Source organism: Pleuronectes platessa, chromosome 20, assembly GCF_947347685.1.
Source record: "Pleuronectes platessa chromosome 20, fPlePla1.1, whole genome shotgun sequence".
Classification (NCBI taxonomy): Eukaryota; Metazoa; Chordata; class Actinopteri; order Pleuronectiformes; family Pleuronectidae; genus Pleuronectes; species Pleuronectes platessa.
The window spans coordinates 6,196,973-6,222,717 of NC_070645.1; the positions used below are offsets into that span (position 1 = coordinate 6,196,973).

A 25,745-nucleotide genomic window follows, 5' to 3' on the forward strand; every position below is an offset into this window, starting at 1 on the left:
TAAACGCATGAGAGGACATTGTCGCTGTTTCTTTTGTTCTGTTGACGATCATACATTATAATCATTAAAAGGATCGTTGTGTTGTGATCCTGAATTCCTGCTTCTTACAACAGAAGCTTCATCCAGTTATCTGATCTTCCATGATACTGTTTACAGCTTGACGATGTGAATATGCATATTAATGTGGAGTAGAAGGGAGGGGGCGGGGCCGTTTTTTGTTGGCACTTGTTTGCATGCAAACAATTCTTATCTTGGACGTCAACCCCATTTAACGAAAGAGCCGCTTCATGTGTCACCAAGGAGCTGGTGTCAACGTGTCACTTTGCTGTCGACCACACCTGACAATCCCAACTAGGATCAGACTGCCTCAAAGGACCAACTCCAGCTGACACAGGATGAGAGGGAGGTGGAGCAGGAAGAGGGGAATGACAGCACAGATGTATTATTCATTTATTCATCATCCCTCACTTTTCTCCTCTCATCATTCCAAGCCCACAAAAAACCGCCTGCCCTCTCTCTCCTTTTTTCTGTTTCCGCAAATGTCATCTGCCGGAGCGTGACTGAGACGATGCAGACGAGAAAGGACGTATTTTCAGCCTGAATTTAGATTTCCCTCGCTCTCGCCAAGATTATGTTCCTGGGGAAACTGAACACACATGGAACATAGCAAAAGTGAGAGGCCAGCAGGTGGGATCATGCCTAACCCTGTCACGCAGATACATTTAGTTGGCGAAGGTGTGAGAGCAATTACGGTTGGGATGAATCAGAAACCAGCCTGTCTGAGCAGCAGTGGTGAGAAGTCTGTGGGCAGTAAGAGTGACATTTAGAGGGACGGCCCAGCAGAGGTGCAAATTCACTTGGTAGGACATCAGATTTGCTGGTTTACGTTAAGCAGCCATTTTGACATTGCCTCTGTTTTACTTTGGTTCACACAGAGAAACATCCAAACACCCAGGTTGGGATCCAAGGTAACCTGGGGGGGGTCTGAACTAAGGTCGGAGTAAGCATGAATAACCATGTAGTCATGAATATAATATGCATGAGTAACTATGTGTATTTGAAGAGGTGGCAGTGACCCTCTACACCACTGCTTCCTACCCTGTTTAACATGTCCCTTTAGATATAAGCCAATTCTACCTTTCATAGTATAGAATTATTACTTACTAAATTTAAAGCTATTTAATACAAATGTGGACACATGTTGCACTTAGTGATTGTGCTACTCACTCACTGATACACAGATTCACAGCTTGTACAGTCCATTAATAGAAATCCAGCACTCATTTGGGGACCCTGTGTAATCATTCTCAACTGGCAATTCATTTTCCAATAGAAATGCTTGTTTTAATGACCCTGCTTTGAAAATCCCTGCTATGATCCACATGTTCCTTAAATTCAAACAAGCAGAAAGAAAAGCCATCTTAAAGAAGTGTGGATCTATGAAGTTGTCCCCCATACTGGACTTAGATGACCACTGAATTGTTCACTTTGGTCATATACTTAATGAAAAATGTATTGGACGGATGGAAAGAAGAAGTTTCTTGACCATGTGACTGCCCGGACAAGTTAGATAATCTGCAGAGTGGCGGAATTTCTTCCTCAAACCATCCATCTTTGTCCAAGCCTCTGGGGTATTTTTAATAGTGGGCCCAATCCATTTGGATAATACATTCTCTCATCTCTGCTTCTTTAAACAGTGTTTAAAAGCAATTTTCACCATTCCGAGCAAATGCGTTCCTCCGCGTTCCAATTCCTCCCATCATCTAAAATTAACTAGCCTGAGGATTGCTCACAGGCAAAACCCACAGCTTTAACTTGCATTTTACATCAACTTGTTCCTGTCTCCCTCGCAGGAAGCTAAATGTGTCAAACTGCACATCAGCCTTGCTGCTAAGTGGTGTGTGCTAAAAGCCGTCTGCGCTCACAATTTACCCTGGTGACTTGTGTGTTTTTCAAATTCCTTTTTCTTCTTTTTACTTGCTCTCCATGCTTCTTACCCTCATTTAAAAGTGACCCCGAAGAGGTAGGTCTAGAAGTATCCTACATCCTAGAAAAGTGCAGCACAGTTTGATCGACTAGCGGGGGGGGGTTCTGTGCATCCGTGTCAACGCTTCAGAGAGGGGCCAAGAGGTGCAGAGTAACGCTCGGTAAGGTGCTTCTGAATTGGTCTTTCTGAGGTTTGGAAAGGGGCAATTCAGCTGACCGCATGAATGCATAGCTGGGCCAAGGAGCTTGAGGGTGCCTTCAATCATTGCATAAAGCCCTGCATGAGAAGTTGGTGCAGAGCTCTGAATTGCTGGCAGGTGCACCAGCGCACACAAAGCAGTTGAACTATTTCATATGTTTTGGAGGGAAAAGAGGCGAATGGAGAGTTTTCTTTAACCCCTTTCAAAATGTTCGTAAACATGAAATTCATGTCAGATTTTTATTTCACTTGCTTCATTGCAGCCATTAAAGATTAAAGACTGTAAAATAAAATTGTTCCATCAGTGCCACACAGACGAGCAGCTACACCTGCAATTTGCTCTAATTCCCTTTTCAACTGTGATGAGGTTGCAGAGAGAGAGAGGGAGAGAACGAGATCAATTAAGACTGACTCCTGTGTCGACCCCTCATTCATTGCCTGGCCGGTCTACGGATGCTCTTGAGTTTCGCTGACGTCTTCTCCAGACTCCTGGAAACAACTGCAACCAGGCAGTGTGATACTCTGTGTGGCAAGAGTGTGTGTGGAGGTTACTATGGCATCATTCATGCTGAGCTTCACCTGCACCCTGTCACAGCGAGGCGATGTAGGGCAGACACACACACGTAGTACACAACCTGAGAAGGTGCAGATAAACACGCTCAAGGTGAGCACAGAAACGAGCGCATGTATGACACGCTTGTAGCAAGGAAGCACCACTGAGACATAGTAAATATTCATAAAGCAGGCGATTAGCATTTAAGGAATGCCTGCAATTTCGCGCACGTGTGTGTGTACTACATTGTGTTAAAGTCACTGCAAACTTAAATGGACATTTGAGATTTGTCAAATGATGTGTGTGTGCGTGCACTACAGGGCTGTTTGCATTCATATGTACTTATGCTGATAGCTTGATGGGACAAACACATGTTTAATAGAGCACTTGTGATTCTTAGTTACATTACTGATGATAGAGACTATTAGGGAGTGAACTGAAGTAGGCAATCTGCCTGCAGTGTTGGTTTGCAAGTTTGTTTGTTCGTGTCTATGCGGACCTTTTCCACTTTATATGTTAATTTGTGAAATTGTTTACCAGCCAATATGTATCTAAACACTCATGAGACCAAGTCTTTCTGTGCAGCATGAACAATGTGTGTGTGCTTGTACTTCAATCTTATATTCACTTTTACAGAATGGGATTGAGGACATTTGCTACTGGTCCTGGGGTTATTTGAGATGGTTAAAGGGCTAAGGGGCACCCACATAAAGATGGAAGTATAGCATGTGTGTGTGTGTGTGTGTGTGTTTTTCTTCTGGAGTCCTGTTCCATCTCTGCTGGTTGACAGACTGTGTCATAGCTGCACGGGAAAGGATTTTTCCACCTGTGACATCTCACAAAGACAGAGAAAGACACAGTCTAGTTCTCTCTCTTTCTCTCTCTTTCCCACTGTCTCCCTCACCGTCTGTTTCACTTCTCTCTCACCTCGATGACAATTGGCACCTATCCTCTGTCGGCCTTGCTCAGACTGACAGTGCCCCCGGTGGTGCAAGTGGGGTAGTAACTTTTCTTTTTTAAGGTTACTTTTTCTTCTCCAAGCTGATGTGTTGTTCTCAGTCCCTCACACCTACTAAAGTCAGAAATAGACATTAGATAGGTGTTACAACATTTAACTCACTAGAGGTCAGGCTGTTGTGCAGTGTTGTGTTTTTAGCATTTGTGTTGAAAAATCTTTGGGAATGGGGTATTGTGAGTTTATAAATTGCAGGGTTAATTTGCATTGTTATGTGCTAAGAATCATTACCATTCTGGGCTTGCCCCGTAATTTCATTCTCGGTAGATTTAAAGACCTTTAAAAAACCCAAAGGGCTTCCAATAGGGGGTCGAGCAATTACACCAATCAAACAATTAATATATTATTGAGCAAGTCGCGGTGAATTAATTGTAATTTAAGTAGCATTTATCCAATTCTAACTGTACTTGTCTCCTTTCCTCCTACACTTAGTAAAACATTCAGGTGGTCTGCGGGGCAGCTATGATAACAGTGGTTGGTATGGTAATAGTAGCCTGTGTGCCACGGGCGATCTGTGAGTAGTTAGTTCCCGACTCTAAGTGATGTTGTGTATCATTTCCTAAACCTCAGCCTGATGAGCAAGCTGCGGACACCCCCTGGCTTATTTTTTGCACATCAGCACCAAATGACTCACTGCACAGTCTCGCCCCCAATCCTAGTACAAGTGAGAAAACGGTGCGTTCATGACTTAGACAGACACAGACTGCGACGATAAGGTCTGCTAACAGCAGAAACAAGCCCTTGCAGGTTTTACCTTGTATGATCAATGATAGAGCCCAAGCCTTCTATCCTGTACAGTGATTAACTGGGGAAAACTGTAAACTTCTCTCTGTATATAGCACTGTGCATTATTAAATAAGCAAACAGGATCAGGCTAGTAGTGCTGCCATGTTGCGTATTTATTATAAGTTATAGGACATTGTAAATAACGATAACTGGATTGATACATTCATAAAATGGCACTTTTGTACTGTAATGTTACATTCTAACAAAGATATATATATATTATTGTTACCATGGCCACATAACCCAATATGCTTCTATTTATATATATATATTTCTAATGGTTTGTGTTTTCCATATGCTTTGTGCCTTAGTTTGTGTCTTTGGGTGTAATTTTGTGTCTTTAAACATTTATACTTTTATTTGTTATTTGCATGATTTTGAGGATCAACCTACCAGGGATTGCAGATGAAACTGTTGGATTTATGTACACATGAATTAATGTGGATTGTCCCTTTTTAAATGAATAAATATAAAAGTGAGTGGTTTATCATAACACTTCTAAACTAGTAATGTGCATACAGTTCAAAGCAGTTCATGGAGAGAAAAACACAACACTAAGGAGATAGCGTTATTGATAATAGAGACGTCCACAGCCTCTGCCAGAGCCTCAGCTTCAAAGTCAAGTTATTCTCCTTTAGAACTTTGTACGTGAGGGCTTTAACTCTTACAAACTTTTCCTGAGCTCAGGTACTTTTGTTTTGATGCTACATTGGGACGTAAGCCTGTCTGCAAATTATTTTTGAAGTATTTATTTTTGTTCTGAAGGACAAAGTTGAAGGCATCTCAGTGAGGATTAAAACAACTACTAAGCAACAATGTTAAAGGGAAATATTCATTCGGGCAAGAATGATGGAACTGAGCAGTCAAAATGGAAGGTAAAACACTCCCAAGTGTTTTGGTCTTTAGAAGCCTGAGAACACAGAAAGCTGATGGGAGCATCTCTGCAGAACAGAATATCTTTAAATAATAGTTTTGAGGATTAGAATCTCTGATTTCTGACGGCCCTGTTTTAACTGTTTATATAAGACAAAGAGTTAATTATTTGCATACGAGGTGTAAGTAGAGCTTGAAATGGGCTTGGACCCAGGTTAGTGAGAACAAACACACCCTGCAACTGCACTTCATCAACATCTGGCATGAAAACCCTCTGAATCTCTGATGAACCTGCTTGTGTTACAGTGTAGGAGCTGTGCACTAAATTGTGTTTCTGACACTGCACATTGCATTACTGAGGTAAAAAAAGCCCTTTCATCTGCTTATTCATCCAAATCATTCTGCAAAGCCACTATATCTGCCAGTGTGTCTTATCTGTTTCACTATAAATCATTTAGACGCGGCCCTTCCTGTTTGGCTTAAGATTCAAACTTATGAGGGAGGAGGTAAGACACGGCAGAGGGAATTAATGTGACGGGTCAGGACCCAATTCTGCAATGAACTAAGTGCAGATATGCATAGTAATAATTTACAGACTTTATTTATCCAGTGGAACCTGACATAAAACACATGCTGGTTTACATCTCTACACTGGTCCACATTCACACAGCCTTTGACCCTCCACACTGACACGCTGCCTTAAACCAGTATAGTCTTTTACAGCTGCCTGATAAAGAGCCAGAGCAGTGCAATCAATTCAAAGGCATCTCAAAATTATCTCTAGAAAGGTTGGAGGTAGAAACAGCCTCATATCAAAAAAACACTTTCAATAAGCTCCACAAAACCAACACCTTAGTGATAAAAAGTCTATAAGATTAATAATAATAATAATAATAATAAAACAGTTTGTAATACAGCAGCAAATAAATACAAGCTTTGGTATCCTAAAATTACCATTTTAACAGAGATATAAAGGTATTTGTTTACATAATCTATAGCCCTTTTTTATCAGGGTCAGTTGAGACCTGTAGAGCTGATATGGTGCAACTGTGGTTCATAACAAAGGAATAGCTTGTAGTGCCTACAAGAGGAGGCAGAACAGGCATATGCCTTCTCACAATAAAACTAAAAGGCAAAGGTATACAGATCCCACACCCATTAGATATTGTCTAGGGGTGACAAGGAAAAAAGTAGGTCAAGTTATGTGTCTTGTGAGAAACAGGATTCATGCATTCAACAACCATTCTTCCTGGGGGCCTACACAATAACACAGCAACACACGGGCTGTGTCATTCGCTAGAAACTTGCTGAGAAAAAGAGGAGAATCTCATTAGCTGTTTAACAAACATGAACTCCAGAGAATGTCTACAAAACTAGGTGCAGTGTTTGTCTAGAGTTTGCCTTTCACATATGGAGAACGCAGCAGGAGATCCTCCGCTCAGATCTTCCAACACAGATATCTCCAGAGCGCTCAGGTGGGGAATGGAGCTACATGTAGGAGGCAGGACGTAATGTATACATTCTGCTGCGGCGATCACATGTTTTTGTTCAAAGCGCATAAACACCACCGTCACCAAAAGTCCTTAAATCTCGTCATTCCGTTTTGGCATCCTTGTTGGCATCTAAGTATTTGGCACCTCATTTTCATCCTGAGATATTTCCATTGTTTTTAGTTTTTAGTTTTGCGTCTGATGTGTGTTAGAAACATCATCAACACACGGTTGCTCCTGCTGTATTCCCACGCAGACCTACTTGGATACTCAGTTTGTTACACAAGATAATTGGAGTTGCAGATCTGAAAGCAGCTTTCTCAAGGAAGCATATTCAGAGATGTTTATTTCTAACTTTGTATGACATGAATGAGATGAAATCGGATGAGAGAAGAAGCAAAGGAAGATGGTCCTCACAAATGTATCTGTACAAGTACACGCACAACACACACACGCATGTGCACGCACACACACAAACACACACACACACAGTAATACACAAATGCATGTATAAACCAAGATAGATGTGTACCCACATCTTGTGATTCAAAATATAGCCCTAAAGCAACATTTCATAACTTTCTCATAAAAAACCTTGTGTGTGTTGTAAAAATAATATTTCCTGGTCTGTAGTCAGGTAGTCTGGTTTGTACTTTCATACTAAGAGAGGCTGTCATTGGTAAATCTGGGAAATAACTTGGAATCACTGAAAATGTATTATATTTAATGTTTCTCATTTCTCGAGAATATTGAATCAAGTCAGCTTTCTCAAGGAAGCATATTCAGAGATGTTTATTTCTAACTTTGTATGACATGAATGAGATGAAATCGGATGAGAGAAGAAGCAAAGGAAGATGAGTATATTAAAAAAATACAAGGCCCTTAATTGATTATGTTTACATAAGTAGTTCTTAACCTTTATAATAACCAGTACCAGATGCTGGAATGACCTTTTATTACCCCTTAATTTATAGAGAGATGTAAGGCAAATTAAATTATTTTTTAACAGCGAACTGGGCCGCTATTCAAAGCGTGAACAAAGTCAAATACATCGCTGGTGCCAAAGAAAATAAATAAATAAGGGAAGTAAAAGTGAAGACAAAGGGTAAAAAAGGACAAGAAGAGAGAGAGCCTGAATAAGAATTATTTTAACAGCCAGCCGGCCATTTTTTTTGGTGTTTTGTGTATGCACTGTAGGTGTATAGCTGTGGCCTTGGCGAGGTGCCTCCCAGGAGGGAGTCTGTATAATACTGGAGGCCAGAGGTGAGACTTTCATAGCTCTGCACAATACATATTCAACATGTACAGGGCCCTGGCTGCACTTTTGCAAGAGCTTAATTAAAAAGTAACAGTTCCAATACATTGGAGTCTGGCTGACCCACATCCCCTGCTGGCTTGGTATGCTTGTTAATGCTAGTGTGTGTGTGTGCGTGTGCGTGTGCGTGTGTGTGTGTGTGTGTGTGTGTGTGTGTGTGTGTGTGTGTGTGTGTGTGTGTGTGTGTGTGTGTGTGTGTGTGTGTGTTTGTGTGTGTATGTATATGTGTGTGTGTGTGTGTGTATGTATTTGGAGGGATGTTTGAGAAACAGTTTAACAGTATAATTTAGTCAGAATGTGGATACACACCATTTGATGTGTTTAAACAAATGTTAGAATTGGAGATTTTTTTCATATTACGTGTGTGTTTTCGTGTTTATGACTTTGAGGCCATGAGATATTTACATAACCCAAGGCGGAGGTATGCAGCACACTATGGATTTCTGTTGCACAAGGTATGCATGCATATGTGTATGTGTGTGTGTGAGGAGGCCTGAGTGTGGTTCAGCCATATGCTGCAAACCTAATCCACTATGACAAACCTCTGACATCACATGAATAATGAGCAAATCTACTCATTCAAAATAAATAAGGGGGAGAGAGAGAGAGAGAGAGAGAGAGAGAGAGAGAGAGAGAGAGAGAGAGAGAGAGAGAGAGAGAGAGAAAAAAGAGTGTCTCCAGGGAAAAATAAATAAAAATACTAGAAATTAATAAATAAAGAATCCAAGCATCTCGTGGCACCCGTCATTCCACCTTGAAAACACAACACAACCAAAACTTCAGGTCGTGGTTGTGTTGCTGCGTGTCTTACCCAGCCAATCACAAGAGAGGACGGCAAGCTTCATATAAAAAAATATGACTCACTCTGAATAGAATAAAAAAACGAGAGCTAAAACCAGTAGGTGAAAAAGCAGTCATTCAGATGAGAAAAAGAGGACATGATTGGATGTCTTGCCCTGTGATTTCCTGTACCTGAACACTGCAATTATGAAGGAAATGCCACATGTAATTTTAGAGTGGGTGATTGTACCTGAGAGTGTGGCCAGCTATAACTTCCTGTCTTAAAGGCAGGAATACAGAGTTTTTGAAAAAACAAATTATTAAACATAAGCAGAAAATGGCTATGTGCTGATTGCACAGTGCTAAAATTTTAAACCCTCCTTCTGCAGACTGTCGGGGTTCCTCTACTTAAACAGGTCCCTAAAGATACTTTAGTTTCCCGACAGGGTTGATGGGTGCTAGCTCCACATTTTATTATGAGGTGCAGATATAGACTGAGTGGGGCACTGAAATCTCATAGGTGGTTGGGGTTGGGGAGTTGAAAGTCGAGTCCCAGAGAGTTTTTTTCACTCATAGTCTGATAACTGCTGCTAAGTCATCCATTATTTAACACACACACACATGTTTTTACATCTGTCTTAGTGAGGACACTCATTGGCATACTGCATACCCTAGACACTTACCCTAACCTCAACCATCAAAACTAAATGCCTAACCTAAACCTCTTTCTAACGTCACTCTGTAGGTTGTAACTCAAATGGTCCTCACAAATGTATCTGTACAAGTACACGCACAACACACACACGCATGTGCACGCACACACACAAACACACACACACACAGTAATACACAACTGCATGTATAAACCAAGATAGATGTGTACCCACATCTTGTGATTCAAAATATAGCCCTAAAGCAACATTTCATAACTTTCTCATAAAAAACCTTGTGTGTGATGTAAAAATAATATTTCCTGGTCTGTAGTCAGGTAGTCTGGTTTGTACTTTCATACTAAGAGAGGCTGTCATTGGTAAATCTGGGAAATAACTTGGAATCACTGAAAATGTATTATATTTAATGTTTCTCATTTCTCGAGAATATTGAATCAAGACAGTCCTGAAAGTCAAACCTCATAGACAAACGTGTAATAAATAATTCAGCTCGCTCACCATTCATTCTGACTGGGCAGCTCGTGGATCCAGGACACCGGGTTCTCTCCAACAAAGCCCATATCATCGTGGGAGCTAGAGGATGATTGGTCGGAGAGGTGGGCCGGCAGTAGGGGCGGCCTATCGTCTTCGATCATCACTATATCGTCCTGTGGCATGTTCACAGTGGGAGAGAGCTGGTAGTTACCTGAGAGAGAGAGAGAGAGAGAGGAAGAGAGAGGGGAAGAGAGCGATTCAAGATATGCTACAGATGATTAATTAAGTTTCTTTATCAGACAACATGGCATCCATGGTCAAGATTTTCCTTAAGCCACTGAGAAAAAAGCAGAATGAGAAAAATGATGTCCACATGCTGAAGCCAATTCCTCCACAGAAATAACTTTATCTTACTTTATTAATTAGCAAGATAATACTGTAAACAGAGATAAATGTGCTGTGGAGTTTTCCTATCTGGACAAGCCTGAAGGACAGAGAAAGTTTTCAAAAAGGAAAAGATGCTTATCAGGTGCATTTTTGTAACGCTGCATGCATACAAATATGTTGCATGACAAAACCAAACGATAGTTGGTACATTACACTCATTAAACACACAGAGGTTGTCAAGGCTGGTGCAAATTAGGACAAATTGACCATGAAGACTCACTAGAACATAACCTAATGTTTCCTGTCTGGAGTCCAGTCTCTTAACGCTGCAGCCAAAAGTTGGAAGAGTTAGAAGTTGGTAATCTATTCTCCTTCTCTCCTCTCCAAGGACAAATATGAGCAGGAGAAGAGCTGGCCTGATCTGTATTCTGTCTCGGCCGACCCTCCCCACAGAGGGCTCCTTTGAATCGCTCCTTCGCTGCTCCTCAGGAGTCAAAGTCAATGGGGAATGAGTTGAGGGCGGCGGGCGCTCGGCAGCACCAAGGGCAGGAGAAGGGTTGTTCAACGGCATGAGAAGTGGCATTACAATACAGAGGTGGAGGATTCACTCTGCAAATGAGTGATGAGCACATGTGTGGATATACAGGCATGACAAAAAAAAGGGGGGGAATCAAAGTCAACATGAGTAATGAGGTCTCAGCCCCATCACACACCTGCTTACGATTAGACAAATGTTTTCAGTACTGCTGAACTTCCTATGGTATTTGCTTTTGTTTGCATTATAGCGAGAGTCATTTTGCAAATTTAATAGCTCAGGAACAATTGTGTGTAATCACTAACAGCAGACAACAATATTTACCCTGGCAGGGTCCCAACTCTGAGAGTCATTTAATTTCACGGAGGCCCCGACAAATGATAAATGCTTTTTGTGGAAGTAAATCAGAGCAGCAATCAACACAGCAATGAGGTATAAAGTTTAGTTATTTGCAGATAAAAAAGAATTTAAAGGGAAAACACTCGACTCGAGGCGAGGACGCACGGGGGTGGGCTTATAAAGATAGTCTCCAACGACAAACAACAAAAATCAAATAGTAAATTAGCATTTTCTTGGTTGTTTGTCATAATAGTCAGGAGTCTTATCAGTGGCATAGAGCAAAAGAGATTTATTACACCTATTACTTTAGGGAAATATGTGTACTGTATCAAAGGCAGCGTTACTGTGGATAGATTGAATTACATCACTATGACATTGGTTTACTAAATGTTTATTTTTCTTTAATCCTAATGAAATAAAGCTTTTCTTCAGGGTAGGTTAAACTCTTTTACACCTGATTTTCTGGTGTCTTCTTGCTTTGCAGCCCCCTGAATACAAACCTTTAACAAAACCCGTCCTTGTACTTATGTATCTATCTTTTAATTAACTCTGGAAGCCTCATCCCTTTGTCCATGGACAGCCTCATCTTATCCAGTTAACATGGCTGCCAACACTGTACAGGTGGAATGAAGGCTATTTCTCACTTGGGCCGCTTGACAGAGAAATAACAGTTAATTGAATTCCCCCTGTACTGTAAATCAGCAGGACTCGAGTCGTGATGGTGAGAAACTCCAGCACGTAGGTGTTACTGAGTGAGATCTTTAACTTTCACCTTCAGACACAGGCACATCAATTGGTTGGAAGTTAAATCAGAGCTCGGTGACAGCATTCATTATTTATCCTAAATCAAATTGTATTAGTATACAATTATTTCTGAACTGCACTTTGGCATATAAGAAAAACACTCAACAGCAACGGTTTGATCTCTACGACGAATATTAGAACAATATTGAAAAACTAATCAGAGAAAGTTGTCATATTACCAGGATAAAGTTGTAATTTAATGAGAAAATCCAAATGCAAGAACAAAAATAAAAATATTTTGGAGTTCCACTCCAAAATCTTTGAAGCTTTGAATAGCATCTAGAATTAACCAACAATAGTCGTACAGCCGCCCACTCCCAAACAATTCCAATCCCATTAAAGAGACTATTTCCTCTAGGTCTGTGTTATTCTTCAGACACTCTTTTGAAGTCCTCATAATATCCGGCTGATGTGCCAAAAGATGAAGTATTACGTTATTTGTGTAACCTAAAGAAGCCTATAACTCAACAAGATACTCCACATTCCTCATTCTAACGCAGTGACAGACTGATTTTTGGATAGTCCCTCTCTAAAAGGACAAGTAGCCCAAACTTATGACTTGATTCTTGTAAAATCTAATCCTTATTCCTATAATCTCATGTCATGAGGCTCAAATACACCATCTTTGAACTAAAATTGACTGAATGTCCACTTAAACATAATAGGTAATTTTCTATGTCCCAACAGATATTATGATGTAATGTGTAGCAGTTTGTTAGGCAATTGTGACACTTTCTTTTCCAATTTATACAGAAAAACAAATTATGGTCTGAACTTGGGTAAAGGATAAAATTACCTTTGCAGCCTATAATTATTACTATGTCTGTATGACAAATGTCTATGTGGTTTTTAGAATCCTCATTCTGTTCTATACTGTATATTCAGTGAATGTTCTTGCTCTGTGTGCTTTAGCTCTATGCAGTGGTTTAGGTTTGACCTCGGAGTCTTTTTGCACATCTCCTCTAAGTCAGTCCCCAAACTCTACACTTGTCGTCATTGTTTCTGTCTTACAGTCAGTTTGGGAACAGTGCGGCGAGTGTGTCAATAAGAGATGCCCTGCGGTTGTGTGTCCACAGGGGCTGTCCTCATACCAGCCTTTCACTTTTCTTCAGCTCTCAGTTAGAGTTACCTTTCAATTGCATCAGCCACACTGAGAATGCCACTACAGGAGAGACCTCAGTGCAGTGGTAACATGACAAGAGCTTTGTACCAGGATTAGTTTGTGTTTCAAATGCACAACACAAGGACAAATAATTTCCTTGCATACAAAATGTGCACTCTTAAAGACAATGCATTTGCACATAATCACCTTGCATTGACTTACGTCAGCAGAGCACTTTTGTTAGAGGACATAGTTTTAATTAGAAAGTCTGAAAGCTTCCTTCTGCCAGCTTTATGAAATATTTCCAGTCAGGACCTTTCGACCCAAGTGGCCAGCCCAGCAGATGAAGAGCTGCTAAGAGCGTTTCACTTCCCTCTTTACTAAGTAGCTAAAGGACACACACACGCGCACTCGCACACACACACAATAAATGGCCAGTGGACAGGTATCGTCAGGGCCATAATGAGGCTTGGGAGGTGAAAATAATTAGAGAAGCTGCGGCACTTGCTTTTCTGCAGTTGTTAGCATAATAAAGGAAACCACCCACCCTCAAGACATGTTGTTGAATTCAGCAATTTAACTCTGAAAATGAATGTCCAGCTAAACTGGGACAATAAAGCAGACAAACCTTAGACTAAGTGGACGAGACTGAAATGAGGGGACTCGGCCTTTGGTTCATGAGGGTGGGCTGAGGAAGATGGAAAGCAAGAGGCAGAGTGGTGAACTGGTGAAAAGGCTGACAGTCAAGTCTGTCCATAACTTGTTGGTAGTCTTACTTTACATGCTATGAGTGTTGTCTCTGTTGGTTACATAATTACACTAAAAAAATCATCTGAACATATTGTTGCTGGTAAGTTGGAAGCTACTTTTCCCTTCTCCTGCCAGAGCAAAATAACCACAAGCATCTAAACCTGAGCAGAATGAATGCAATTACTGTTTTCTCCAAACCCCAGAACCACTATCTTGGCTGGAATCAAAATGCTGTTATTAAGTCTTTGATGACTTGGCAATTCTAAAAACACTGGGGCTTTTCATGCGCCCAGTTTGTAGGAGATATGTGAAAATCACGTTGCCATCACAAATTAATCAGCAGTCACACACATATCTTAGAGACATGTAGGAGAGGTCACTCGAGGATACATTTCACTTGGGTTAGGATTAACTGTTCATGGAATCTGGTTCTTCCACAAAGGGGCTTTTGGATGTTTTTTTAAGAGATCGTGATTCATGCTTCCCATCAATGCAGCTAAAGGATGAGTTCTAGAGCAACATGATTAGGCCACTGAAATAACTGATATTTTGGATTTGGATTATTTCGTGGCACAAATGTAACCCTATGTCACGTTAAGCATTGTTGAGTGTGCACATGACAACATTTACAGGGACACTAATATTCCATGATAAAAGTCTGAATGACACACTGCCACATAGCATTGTCTGAATCCCTAAACACAAATACGGTCGTACTCAGAATAACCAATAATGGCATTATGACATGTTGAGTATTCTGACCTTTGTCACTTTTGTGGACATGGAAACTACTACCAGTATACCAGTAAACCAGTTAGAAAGGGGTCATAATTGGACATTGATATGGATAATGGTTAACATGTGAATACATTAATTTAACACAATATACTTTATCTTCAAAATATACATTTCTGTGCTCTAAATCTGTAATTGCGTAGTAAGGAATGAGGAACCAATATAACGCATAACACTAAGGCCTTTGTGACACTGTTGTGAATTATTACCCATTACCTCAGTATCCACAGCTGAGAGCAAGAAGCATTTGTTAGATTTAGCTATACTATTGTAATGTGAAGGACTAACATATCAGAGTTAATAGCTGAAACATGTTGTCATGTAAATTACGTTATTTTTAATATTAGAACATCGTCCAAACCAGAAAAACTAGAAAATGAATGATTTTGCATCGTTAGACACTTACATCGACTGAGCCAGGAATTTATTATCACATCATGGTGTTTCCATCCTATCTGTCTACTCGATGCCTATAACTTTGATAAGTGCAATCACTACAGTAGAAATCCCATTACAACCACTGTACCGGAGCACACGCAGCCCCCCCCCCCGCAAGCCGTGCTTAGCGTGTGGAAGCTATTTCATGATATTGAAGCAGAGATGTTCCTCCTCCCTCTGGCAGAGGGTGAAGACAGAGACAGATGGGATCTTTGGCTCGAAAGGCCACCTGGCTGCATCCATCCAACCAGATCAGAGCTTCACTCTCTTCTCTCTCTGCCCTCTGACCAAGCGTTGCCCGTTGAAACATTGAGCCGTAAGGGGAGAGGTCACACTAATAGCCCCGCTCCATCTTCTTTCTCCTACATGAGTTTCCTCAATTTTATCCCATCATACACTCTCGGTCTTTCTTTTCCACTCTCTTCTCCGTCTTTCTCTCTGCTTTGGTGACACTTTGGCCTATCGATCTGCCTGGAGAAGGGATCATTAGTTGATCCACGATGCTACAGCAATCAGACCCATGCATGGGTTGCAGCAGGTAATCACTATAAGTACACACTGGTGGAAACAAAAGCCTTATGCTCCACAGGGGACACTGGTGCCATTTTTTAACAGTCTCCCCGGGATTCTCTAGTCAATGCAATTGATCAGGACATTTAGTTGATTGGGTTGATGACAGTGTCTCACTTCCTTGTTGAGAAACTCAACCAGATGTCTATGAATGAGGACGCCAAACACTGCGACTAACAGGTTAATCATTTCCCTGAGCCCAGGAGCAGAGCATTCACAAACACTCTGTGACTGTGCTCTCATATTTAACGGTTCCTTTGACGACACAGCGACCAAATGTGGCTATTCTTAAGGTATGCTTGAAAAACTGATTTGGTGGCAAATTGCAGAAAAAAAAATTCTATATAATGTATGGAGGCCACTTATATACCTAAGATAGCATTGCATCAGGCAAAGATGATCTCCAGTACAGCATCATACTAAACAAACAACTTCTCTGGCATATATTAGCATAACAAGGCTAAAAGTTTTTCCTCTACCAGAGATCAAGTCAGTGTTGAAGGAAGCTATGCCCTCCTGTCCAACTCTGTTATTAATCATTTAAATGCGATTTCAGGGAATATGAAAAAGCACCTCAACCTTTCAAAACAAGCACCAGCTGCTTGTGCTATAAATCCTCATTAAAGTGAAATATATACTGTTCAATTGATGTATTATTGAACAAGATACATTGAGGCTAGGAGCACTTAAACACTTATGTAATCTGGTAAAAAAATACTGGAGCAATAAAGTGAGCAATTGCAAAGTTGTTATATTACTGCTATATTTATTCTTAGATAAAATTGCTAGTCAAATCACGTAGACCATTGTACTGTATTGCGCCATCCCTTTTGCAGGAATATTTACAAAAAATTGGGCATCCGTGATTACATGTAAAACTGAGCTTTTTGGAAATGATGAAGACAATTCTTCTTTCGCATATGGTGCTTTCCGTAAGGAGCATGTGCCAGATACAAAAACAACAATGGTGACTATATACCAGTTTCTCTAAGTTTGGTTGGTTAGTTTGCAGCTAAATTAGCATCATTGCACCACATTACAATTGTAAACAAGCGTCTGCCGACTCACGGCGGGTTCACACCGGACGCGGAAGCGACGCCGAAGCGTGGCGTAAGCGCTAATCCCTGGCGCGCCGGCGCTTGGCTGGTCACACCGGACGTGGTAGCGCCGCCGAAGCGCCGCGCATTACTAATAATATCACATACTTCTGCTGTTATCAGCCTGCAGTAAAAACGGCATTTAATCATTTTTTTCAAGCATATACTTACTTGTTGCTCCAACATTAACTGCAACAGCGTCCCAACATGTGTCTTTTTTGGTGTTGTCTTTATACAACATATGCTGAGAATCAACAACTCAAGTTACTTCTCCACTTCAATGATTAATTTAATGTCATCCATGTTGAAGAACTTCTCCGCTGTTAGCTCCGGTAAATGTCGGGTGTCGAGGGTAAATTACGTATTCTCCACTCAAGCCTATGTGGAGAATACGTAGCCCCCCCCTCTCTTTTTTATCTTTATGACTGCTTGTGTGGCTGTAGTGGATGGGCAGAGGGGGACATTAAATAATGAGGTTGGTAAAAGTGGTAAAATTAAATTCCAAGACAACAGAACGTGAATACAAAGTATGGGATGCATATTTGATCATTTATATCATATAAAATATGTCATCTATATCGTTTAAAATCATTTTTCAGTGTGTTTCCTGTCGCGATACGCTCGCGTCAAGCGGAAAAAATAGACTCGACGCCGAAACGATCGCTTCACGGCGCTAGGCAGCCACGGCGTGGCGCAGCGCTTCAGCGTCCGGTGTGACCGGCACAAATGTTTAACATGGGAGTGGATGGGAGCCAGAGGCTTGGCGCTGCGCTTACGCCTCGCTTCCGCGTCCGGTGTGAACCCGGCGTTATACCAAAGCTCCCTGAGCATGCTCGGAATGTTAGTTTCTTTTAAAGGAAAGATCAGTGACGCAGACTATATCGCCACCTAATGGTCAGGCATACTCGTGAACATTTGTCGTTGTAATTATGTTCTTGTCTGGATGGGGATATTTCTATAAAAACAAAGGTCATGTCAAGTTTTTCTCTTTTAAATGGAGGGGAAATATCCATTCAAAATTATACCCAGTACTGTCAACAAGGCATTAGAAAAGACAACAAAATACCAAATATGGAACATAATCATAGTCAAATAAGTCCAAATTATGTCCTATAACAATATTACATAGATACAATTTTAGAATCAGAATCAGAAGGTATTTATTGCCATTAAATACAGCATTGCAGACCTGAGTCCTATTTTATGGTTAGTCAGAATTCTGCTCCGGTATATTTTGAAGCCATGTTGGACTCATGTGAGGTCACATCAAATATAGGTAAGGGAAGGTTTCTGTGTAACATTGATGCCATTTTTCATACTGAGGCATGCTAAAAGCACTCTGGACACCGAGTTAAGAGCGGTCACTCTGCCTCATCTCCTGCATCGATGGCTGAGTGCACAGAGAGGATGAGTCTGCAGACTGAGAAATACTGAAGGTGAGAAGACAACAGGGTCAATTCCTTGGAGCACGGCCCCACTTTAACACCATTATGGAAGACTACAGCATCTGGGGACAGCCTGTAGTTGCTCTGTCTATGTCGGGGTTTTCTCTTTATTTACATCCTATTTGAAAAATATCTTCTAGCTATGAATGTATGCATCCATCCATCCATCTTTACTGCATATTGTTTGAAGGTTGCACGGGAAGGACTGGAACCAATCCCAGGTCAAGAGGTGGCCAGTATCTTGTAATGAACAAAATACATGAAACAGATTCAATAATTATACCTATAAAAAATGTGTGGTTACTTCTAGGTGACAACTTTTGGGTTTGGCTGTGACAACAGGATTTTGCACCTTAACGTGCACTGCATGAGTTGCATCCTATGAACATCTACTTTCCTGTGTGACAACAGCATGAGTGTGCTTGGCTGGTACCCCACTACCAGCCTCGCATCCCACACCTCCTTCACTCCTGTGCCAGTCCTGGGTGAGCATTCTTGGTCAGGCACTTGGCCAATAAGTCACATCCACAGAAAGCGTCAGTCTGTGGGCCTCAATTTTCACCCCAGCGTGTGGACCCCGCACCCAGTGGCACTTTTCAATTAAACAGGACGGAAGGCGAAGCCGGGTGTGATGCTAACGACCTTTGTGTCAAACCTCGGCTGTCACTGACACACTGTGTGCACGCAGGAGATTTCACTCATAGTTCCTTTTATTTACCTCTTCTCTCTGTTTTTCCTGCCTTAAAAGAGAAATTTATTTATTCTTCCTCCCACAAAAAGGTCAATAGGAGTTTGGGGCTGAAAGAAAAATAAGTTTCAGGAACTTGTTTCATTTGAGGAGGGATTCAAGCAGAGTGTACTGTACTCTTCACCACCTTCGAGTTGAGGATTCAGCCTGTGGCCATGATTCTACACCTCATGGTGTGTGCATGTGCAAAGTTAAAGTTGACAATATCACAGCATTTCATGGCTTACTGAAGCAAATGGGGGATGGAATTAACTCAGACTATTGATTCGGTGAATGTTTTCGTCAACAAAACACACAAAGAGATATTTCTGAACGACAGCCCAAAACACTACAGGGAAGATCAAGTGCCCTTACAGTCAATGTGATGGTACTTTACCAACATAATAACACCTGTCGCCTTTTTTTTACTGAGATGTTGCCATGGTTGTTGCCATGGTAATTATAATAATTTCCCAAACAGGCGCGCAGATGTAAAGTGAAATCAGGTACTTATAGGACACAGCGGCAATTTGCTATATTTTAACAGAAAACAGAGAGTTTTGCAATAACAATCATAGTTTGGCAGGAATATGGAGTTTAAAATTACATTATATTGACTTGCTGCCACATGAAATGAGTCAAAATCAAAGTCAGGCGTTAATTATCAAGCCAAGAAACAACTCCATTACATTTAACTCTGTGTAGTGGTCCATTTACAACAGCAAAGGTAGCATAATGAAAAACAGACTCAGAGGAGAGGGGCTGATTTGGTTAGAGAATTCCTTCATTGTCTTTAAAGAGGTAAAAAGCCTTAGAATTCTATAAGTAAACAGTATTTGCTCTGAGGAAAATGTACATCCCACATCAGTGGGAATTATGTTTAACCTGAAGGAGAGGTTGTACGTGAGTGTGCATGTGTATGTGCACAGACCTATGTGTGCGTACTGCAGCATGAGTGTCTCAGAGTGTCCCAAACTCCACACGTCTGGCCTTCATGATTCAGTAATTTAGCTGGTCTCGATACTCTAGACATCAAGCTGTCAGTCAGGCCCTGCCGGCTGTGTGCTTCCTGACCTTGCAGAGCCGATCTCAGCATCTGTCCTCTAACCACAACTGTCACATCTCACACACCAGGCAATATGTCTGAGCCCATCTGAAATAATATATAGATGGAGATATAGAGGGGAAACAGCTACTGTCAGTCGAGCCTGCAGAAATTTACCATCACCACTCGTGGAGGATAAGTGAAAGGTATATTATTACTGTCTCATTTCTTATTATTTATGTATTGCCCTGATTAAAAGTAAATGAAGTACACATTTTGGTTTGAAGTGGAAAGTTAGATGTGTCATGGACAGCGATGCTCTTGGCTTTCAAAGTGAGTTTTGTGACATTTGATCAAGGTTAACAAAATCTTAGCTCAACGTTGTCAGTGAACAAGGTCACTTTGTTATAAGGAAACAGACAGAGACAGTACTTTCTTCTTTCAATTTATCTTGAGATTTATCTGCTATGATTTAATACATTTTAGGAATAAAACAAAATGCATTTTCATCTTCAGTAAATCAAGGATGTAAGAGAAGAAAAGGAGGACCAGATACACAGATACTGGAAAAAGCCCAAATTTGACCGTGTATGAGCAGCATTGTCCTGGATTTTACTTCATAGGTGCTAAAATTCTACCTCAGTGCGGCACTGCTGTGTTGCTGTGATGAATACAAACTCATCCCTGGTTGCATCAGAAATTGAAATAAAAGAATTTGTGTCAGTTTAAAAAGATGAAGACCTGTCATGAAATATCATGCGGGTTAATGAGGGCGCGACTCGGAGACAGCCTGAAGACATGGCGGAAAAGGAACTGACATTTTCTTGCTGCAAGACAATCCGAGTCAAAGATCTGAGGCTCCTCTGAGCTTCGGCTGTGATAACTTAGTACTTCAGCACCCACTCCACCCCCACCCCTAAAACTTTTCCGCTTGGCTCATTTGACTCCCACTCCGCAGGATGAGATGAGCGCTGGGTACCCTTGAAGTTTCCGTGCCAAGAAACTTTTCCATCAGTGCGCCCACAGTTGCCACTTATGATCACAGCAGCATTCTAAAAAACCTGCATCAGAAAAGGAAGTGGAGTAAATAGGCCAAACTGAGAGGAAAACCCAACCAATTCCAGAACACTTGAATTGGGATTGAGGACTAAGACATGATGAAAGGGCAAAAAAAGAGAAGGGGAGACAGGGAGACAGAGGGAGAGAGTGTGTCAGGGGCAAGCCCTATTGATCTGGAGGCTTAATTAACCATCAGATGCCTCTGACACAGGCTCTGATCTTCCATGATCAGTAGCAGAGTGGCACCACACTGGGGGGGATGGTTGGGAGAGGATGGGAGAGAAACAGGAGAACGAATGGGAGAAGGGTGGAAAGGGACAAAGTGTGGATCATTGACAGATTACAAATTTACTCCATCCGTGTGGAGGAGGTGGAAGTGGTTACAGGGTGGGAGGTGAAAGGCGAGAAAGACTGATGACATGGAGATCATGAGGAAAGGGTTTAACAGAGAAGGGGGGGGGGGGATTGTGAAAGGCAGAGTTGGGAGAAAGGAAAATGGGGGAATTGGGTAAAAAAAACTCAAGAGGAAGACGAGAGACGGAGGAGAAAAGGATAGGCAAGGAAGGTTAAGATAAGAAAACAAGCTTCTGAAAACCTATTGTGTGTGCGTGCTGGGAAAAAGGAGTGGCTACATGCGACTACACTGCATCATCCTTAACAAAGACTACCCTCCCTACGATGATGCAATTACCTTCGCTGTCTTTGTGTATGCATATGTGAAAGGTCTGTCGATGTTGAGATGACAGCAGCGACAGGCCGAGGATTGAATTGCCAATTCTAATACACTTAGAGGGCCGAGATCTTAGCCCGCTGATGTCAACTGGGTAGAATGGGAATTGACCCGAGTGCAGCCAGTTGGGAGAGGATTGAAGGTGGGGAGGATTGGGGAGGACGTCAATCCCTGAGGGGTTTGGGTAGGGAAATAGTATAACCTGGGAAACAGAGGGCGATGAGGCGAGATGAGGCTTTGAAGATGATACTGACTGAGGGGTTTAATGGAACACATGTAGCAGAGGCACTACACAAGGCAGTGGGTGGATGTTATAATGAATGATCAAACGTTAATAAATGACTCACCTATACGTCCCATCACATTAGTGCGTGATGTCGAGATGTTGTCAAAGTCCTCAATGGTTTCGTACAGTGAGTGGGAGATTCGGCGCTCGTGGTTGTCCAGTAGCGAGTTCATAGATTGTTCTAGAACTGGAGGGCTGCCGGGGGCTTCCTACAGAGACCAGGAGAGAGATTAAGAGTAGATATTAGCACTCGTTAATAGGTGCCAAACAATGATGAAGCATTTCAACCCATATAGACAAGCTCCAACATAAATGCATGTACTGTATATACCTTTAAGCCCTGGTGCGACATTTGTGTGTTTCTCTTTTAGGAAAAAGTCATAGCTTAAAAAGATGCAACATATGAAATACATTGTGGTTTGCTGAAATATTCCCTGGAGAGGAAAATTGCATTATGGGAAATGTAGCTTGGTGGTTTTTAGCGATCGTAGCATGCAAAACAATTTTAAAGGTACCGTTAGCTGACAATCAAAGCAACCAATGCTGAGGTTTCAGACTGCATTTATATTCTAGGCATTAGATTTTAGCAGGTTCAAGAAAATTAATAATTCATGAACATATTAATCCATGTGGAATAAACTAAGACTAATACGAGGCTCCAGTCGTGTTTTGATCATTCCTGCAACATGGGTTGAATCACTGTAATAACCATAACAATTGTCACACAGAGAGTCCAGAAGTAAAATAAAGTTAAGCTCCACTGTGAGATTTTACCAGTCATTTACAGATTATGTTTGCAGTGTATGGCACCATCTAAACTGGAATGCATCCACACAATCACATTCACACACAAAAGAAGACATGGTGTCTGCTACAGTATGGCTCCTAATGTGATGCCATCGATACTCTGAAAACATGGAACAGGGACTTCAGCATCCGTCTTGGCTTACACCGGAATTTTCTGGTTCACCAGTGTGAAACGGCTCCTGCAGAGCTCTGAGCTGGATAAAGCTCCATAGATTTCCCATAGGCCAATAGACAGCTGTCTCTAACAATGAGACCAAGTAAATGGACCAGTGACATTTGCCATGTGGTCGATGTGCCACACTGCTGGTTATTGAGCCCACTGTACACTCGGTGCACGTGTCAGTCTTGACAAGGCGACATGGTTTGCTGTGAGTCTTTGGGTTTGGGACCACTAGGTCCCAAGTACAGTGTCCATGTTTCAAGAATCAATAGTCTGTAAAATGTGGTATTTTTAGGATAGAGACAATGGTGCTACTACAGAATGAGTCAGGGAATGGAGAGGAAAAAATATCTCTAATCCACGTGCGGAGAGTTAGAGAATAAAGCTTGGGCCGTGGCCTTATTTCCCATAATGCTCTACAGCAGCCTTTGGGCAGCTGGTTAATCCACTGGAGAACAACTCCCTGTACATGACCTATTACAGACAGCTCCCTCACAGCTAGATAGTCTTTTGTAGTTCAATTCTGTATCTCAAGCATAGTTTAAACTAGGAGGCCCTGGCTAATATTGATCTCACAACACTCCACTGGCTCCTGGCCAAGAGAAAGGGGAGTAAACAACAGGAAGACAGGAGCACAAGAGGAAGACGAAGAGAGAAGAAACTCCCCGCAACCATTGTGAGGAGTGTTTGGTTAACGAATGTAAAGAAGAAAAATAAGAATTGTGGGGGTGCGCGATCTGAGGCCAGGGCGCAGTTTGGGTGCTGTCAAGGCGCCTTCTTGTGGGAGTAATGCTTCCTGGGAGATGCATACCAGGCTAGAAGGACTTACTGCCTGTTTAATATAAATGAGAGCTTTAATGAGGTTGGGAGCGCAGGACTTTATCTGGACGGTATGCTGATAAGAGCGAGGGGTGAGAAGGGAAAGAAACGACGTCCGTGTGTGAGAGAGCGTGCGTGTGAGCGTGCATGTGAGTGAGTGAGCGTGCATGTGAGTGAGTGAGCGTGCATGCAAAACGAAGGGGCTGGGTCAATTACAATCACAGGCACAGCCACTGGCAGCTTTATAATAAAAAGCATGTCCCTGGATGATTCTGACTCAACAAGGTTCAAATTGTTTAAATGAAGATTTATTTTACTCACTTCTCTCTCGTCTACTCAACTCGCCGGACTTCAGATCTGCTTCAGATCTGTGCGGCGACTTGTCATGAGCTAACAAGAAGTAAGATGGAGGGTTTCAGATAAGAGGTAGGGAAATGTGTGGATACGGCGGAACAGAAAGCAAGCGGCTGAGAAACCATATGATATGAAAACTACATACAGGGTGCGTCTAGTGGAGTAGATCTCAGAGAGACACTTGTGTCGCCGTCTGCCTCTATCTCTGACAACCGAACAGGCTTATTCTAAAAGTATTCATTGGATTCTATAGCAAATAGACTTTGGGAGCACTTTACATACAGGCAAAATGGCAGCAATTTAATCTTTGTGTATCCAGTATTAATTAAGTCTGCTTCTATGCATGCTAATGCTTTAGCACACTGTGAATGTTTACTGACGTGTTAATGTTTACTGACTGGCCCAACATTGCATGACGAGCTGTGACATTTTTATGAAAAATCTGCACCCGTTGCTGTCACCCGTTAATCAGTCTTCAACACATATCCCTTTTTTTTTCATAGGGTAAAATATTCAGATGCTCAAGAACATTATCTTAACCTGCAACAGAAGCAGCAGGTTAATAAAAGGGTAAGCAGAAGAAAACTATGGTGGGAAGCGTTAGCCAAAACCACAGTTAACCACAGCATGTCATGAGGTTATTTATACCACATGATGATAAATGACTGGCTAATCGAAGAAGGCTGTAGATTGTGTCTCTGCTCATGTTGGGTGCAAACGTTAATGCACTACTGTACTCTATGACTTCATAATAACATCAGGATGATGTCATTGCTACCATATGATCCTATAATTATTTTTCAATATGTAAAAGCTTCAGGTCATTTCTATAGTCTCATGAGATCCAGAGAAAACTGAAATAATGTATTTTTGAACTACGTATAGGGTTGTAAAATTCCGGGAATATTAAAAGCTGGAAACTTTCCATGGGAATTAACGGGAATTAACGGGAATTAACAGGAATTAACAGGAATAAACTGGAAATTGTGTGGGTAACTTATACTTACTGTATTTACCTTGTTATATACAGACATAAATATAAACATTTTGTTTTGTCATAGGCTGATTTGAGCCCTGAGGAAACTTTGGGCACTTGACTATATGCTTCTGCATCTTTGTGTCATTCTTAACATAGGTCTTTGCACAGTATTTGCAAATGTACACAGCCTTTCCTTCTACATTGGCTGGGGTGAAATGTCTCCACACATGAGATGCACTATCTCATGTGTGGAGACATTTCACCCCAGCCAAAAGCTTTTTTCTCATCTAATTCTACAGAACATTGCCACGTGCACTACGTTCTGTAGAATTAGATGAGAAAAAAGCTTGTAAAAAAACACTAAAGCAATGCCAG

At 41.5% G+C, this 25,745-nt stretch overlaps 1 protein-coding gene across 4 annotated transcripts in view; it reads right to left on the bottom strand.

Moving 5' to 3' along the window:
* The window catches only part of LOC128425802 (partitioning defective 3 homolog), a 343,569-nt gene that overhangs the window by 120,839 nt on the left and 196,985 nt on the right, over window positions 1-25,745 (bottom strand). For all 4 annotated transcript variants that reach the window (XM_053412630.1, XM_053412629.1, XM_053412628.1 and 1 more), the window contains 2 exons: window positions 22,313-22,460; window positions 10,167-10,353 (listed from right to left, as the gene is read on the bottom strand). In XM_053412630.1, coding sequence (XP_053268605.1) covers window positions 10,167-10,353; window positions 22,313-22,460 — 335 coding nt within the window. The remainder of the gene's footprint in view (window positions 1-10,166; window positions 10,354-22,312; window positions 22,461-25,745) is intronic.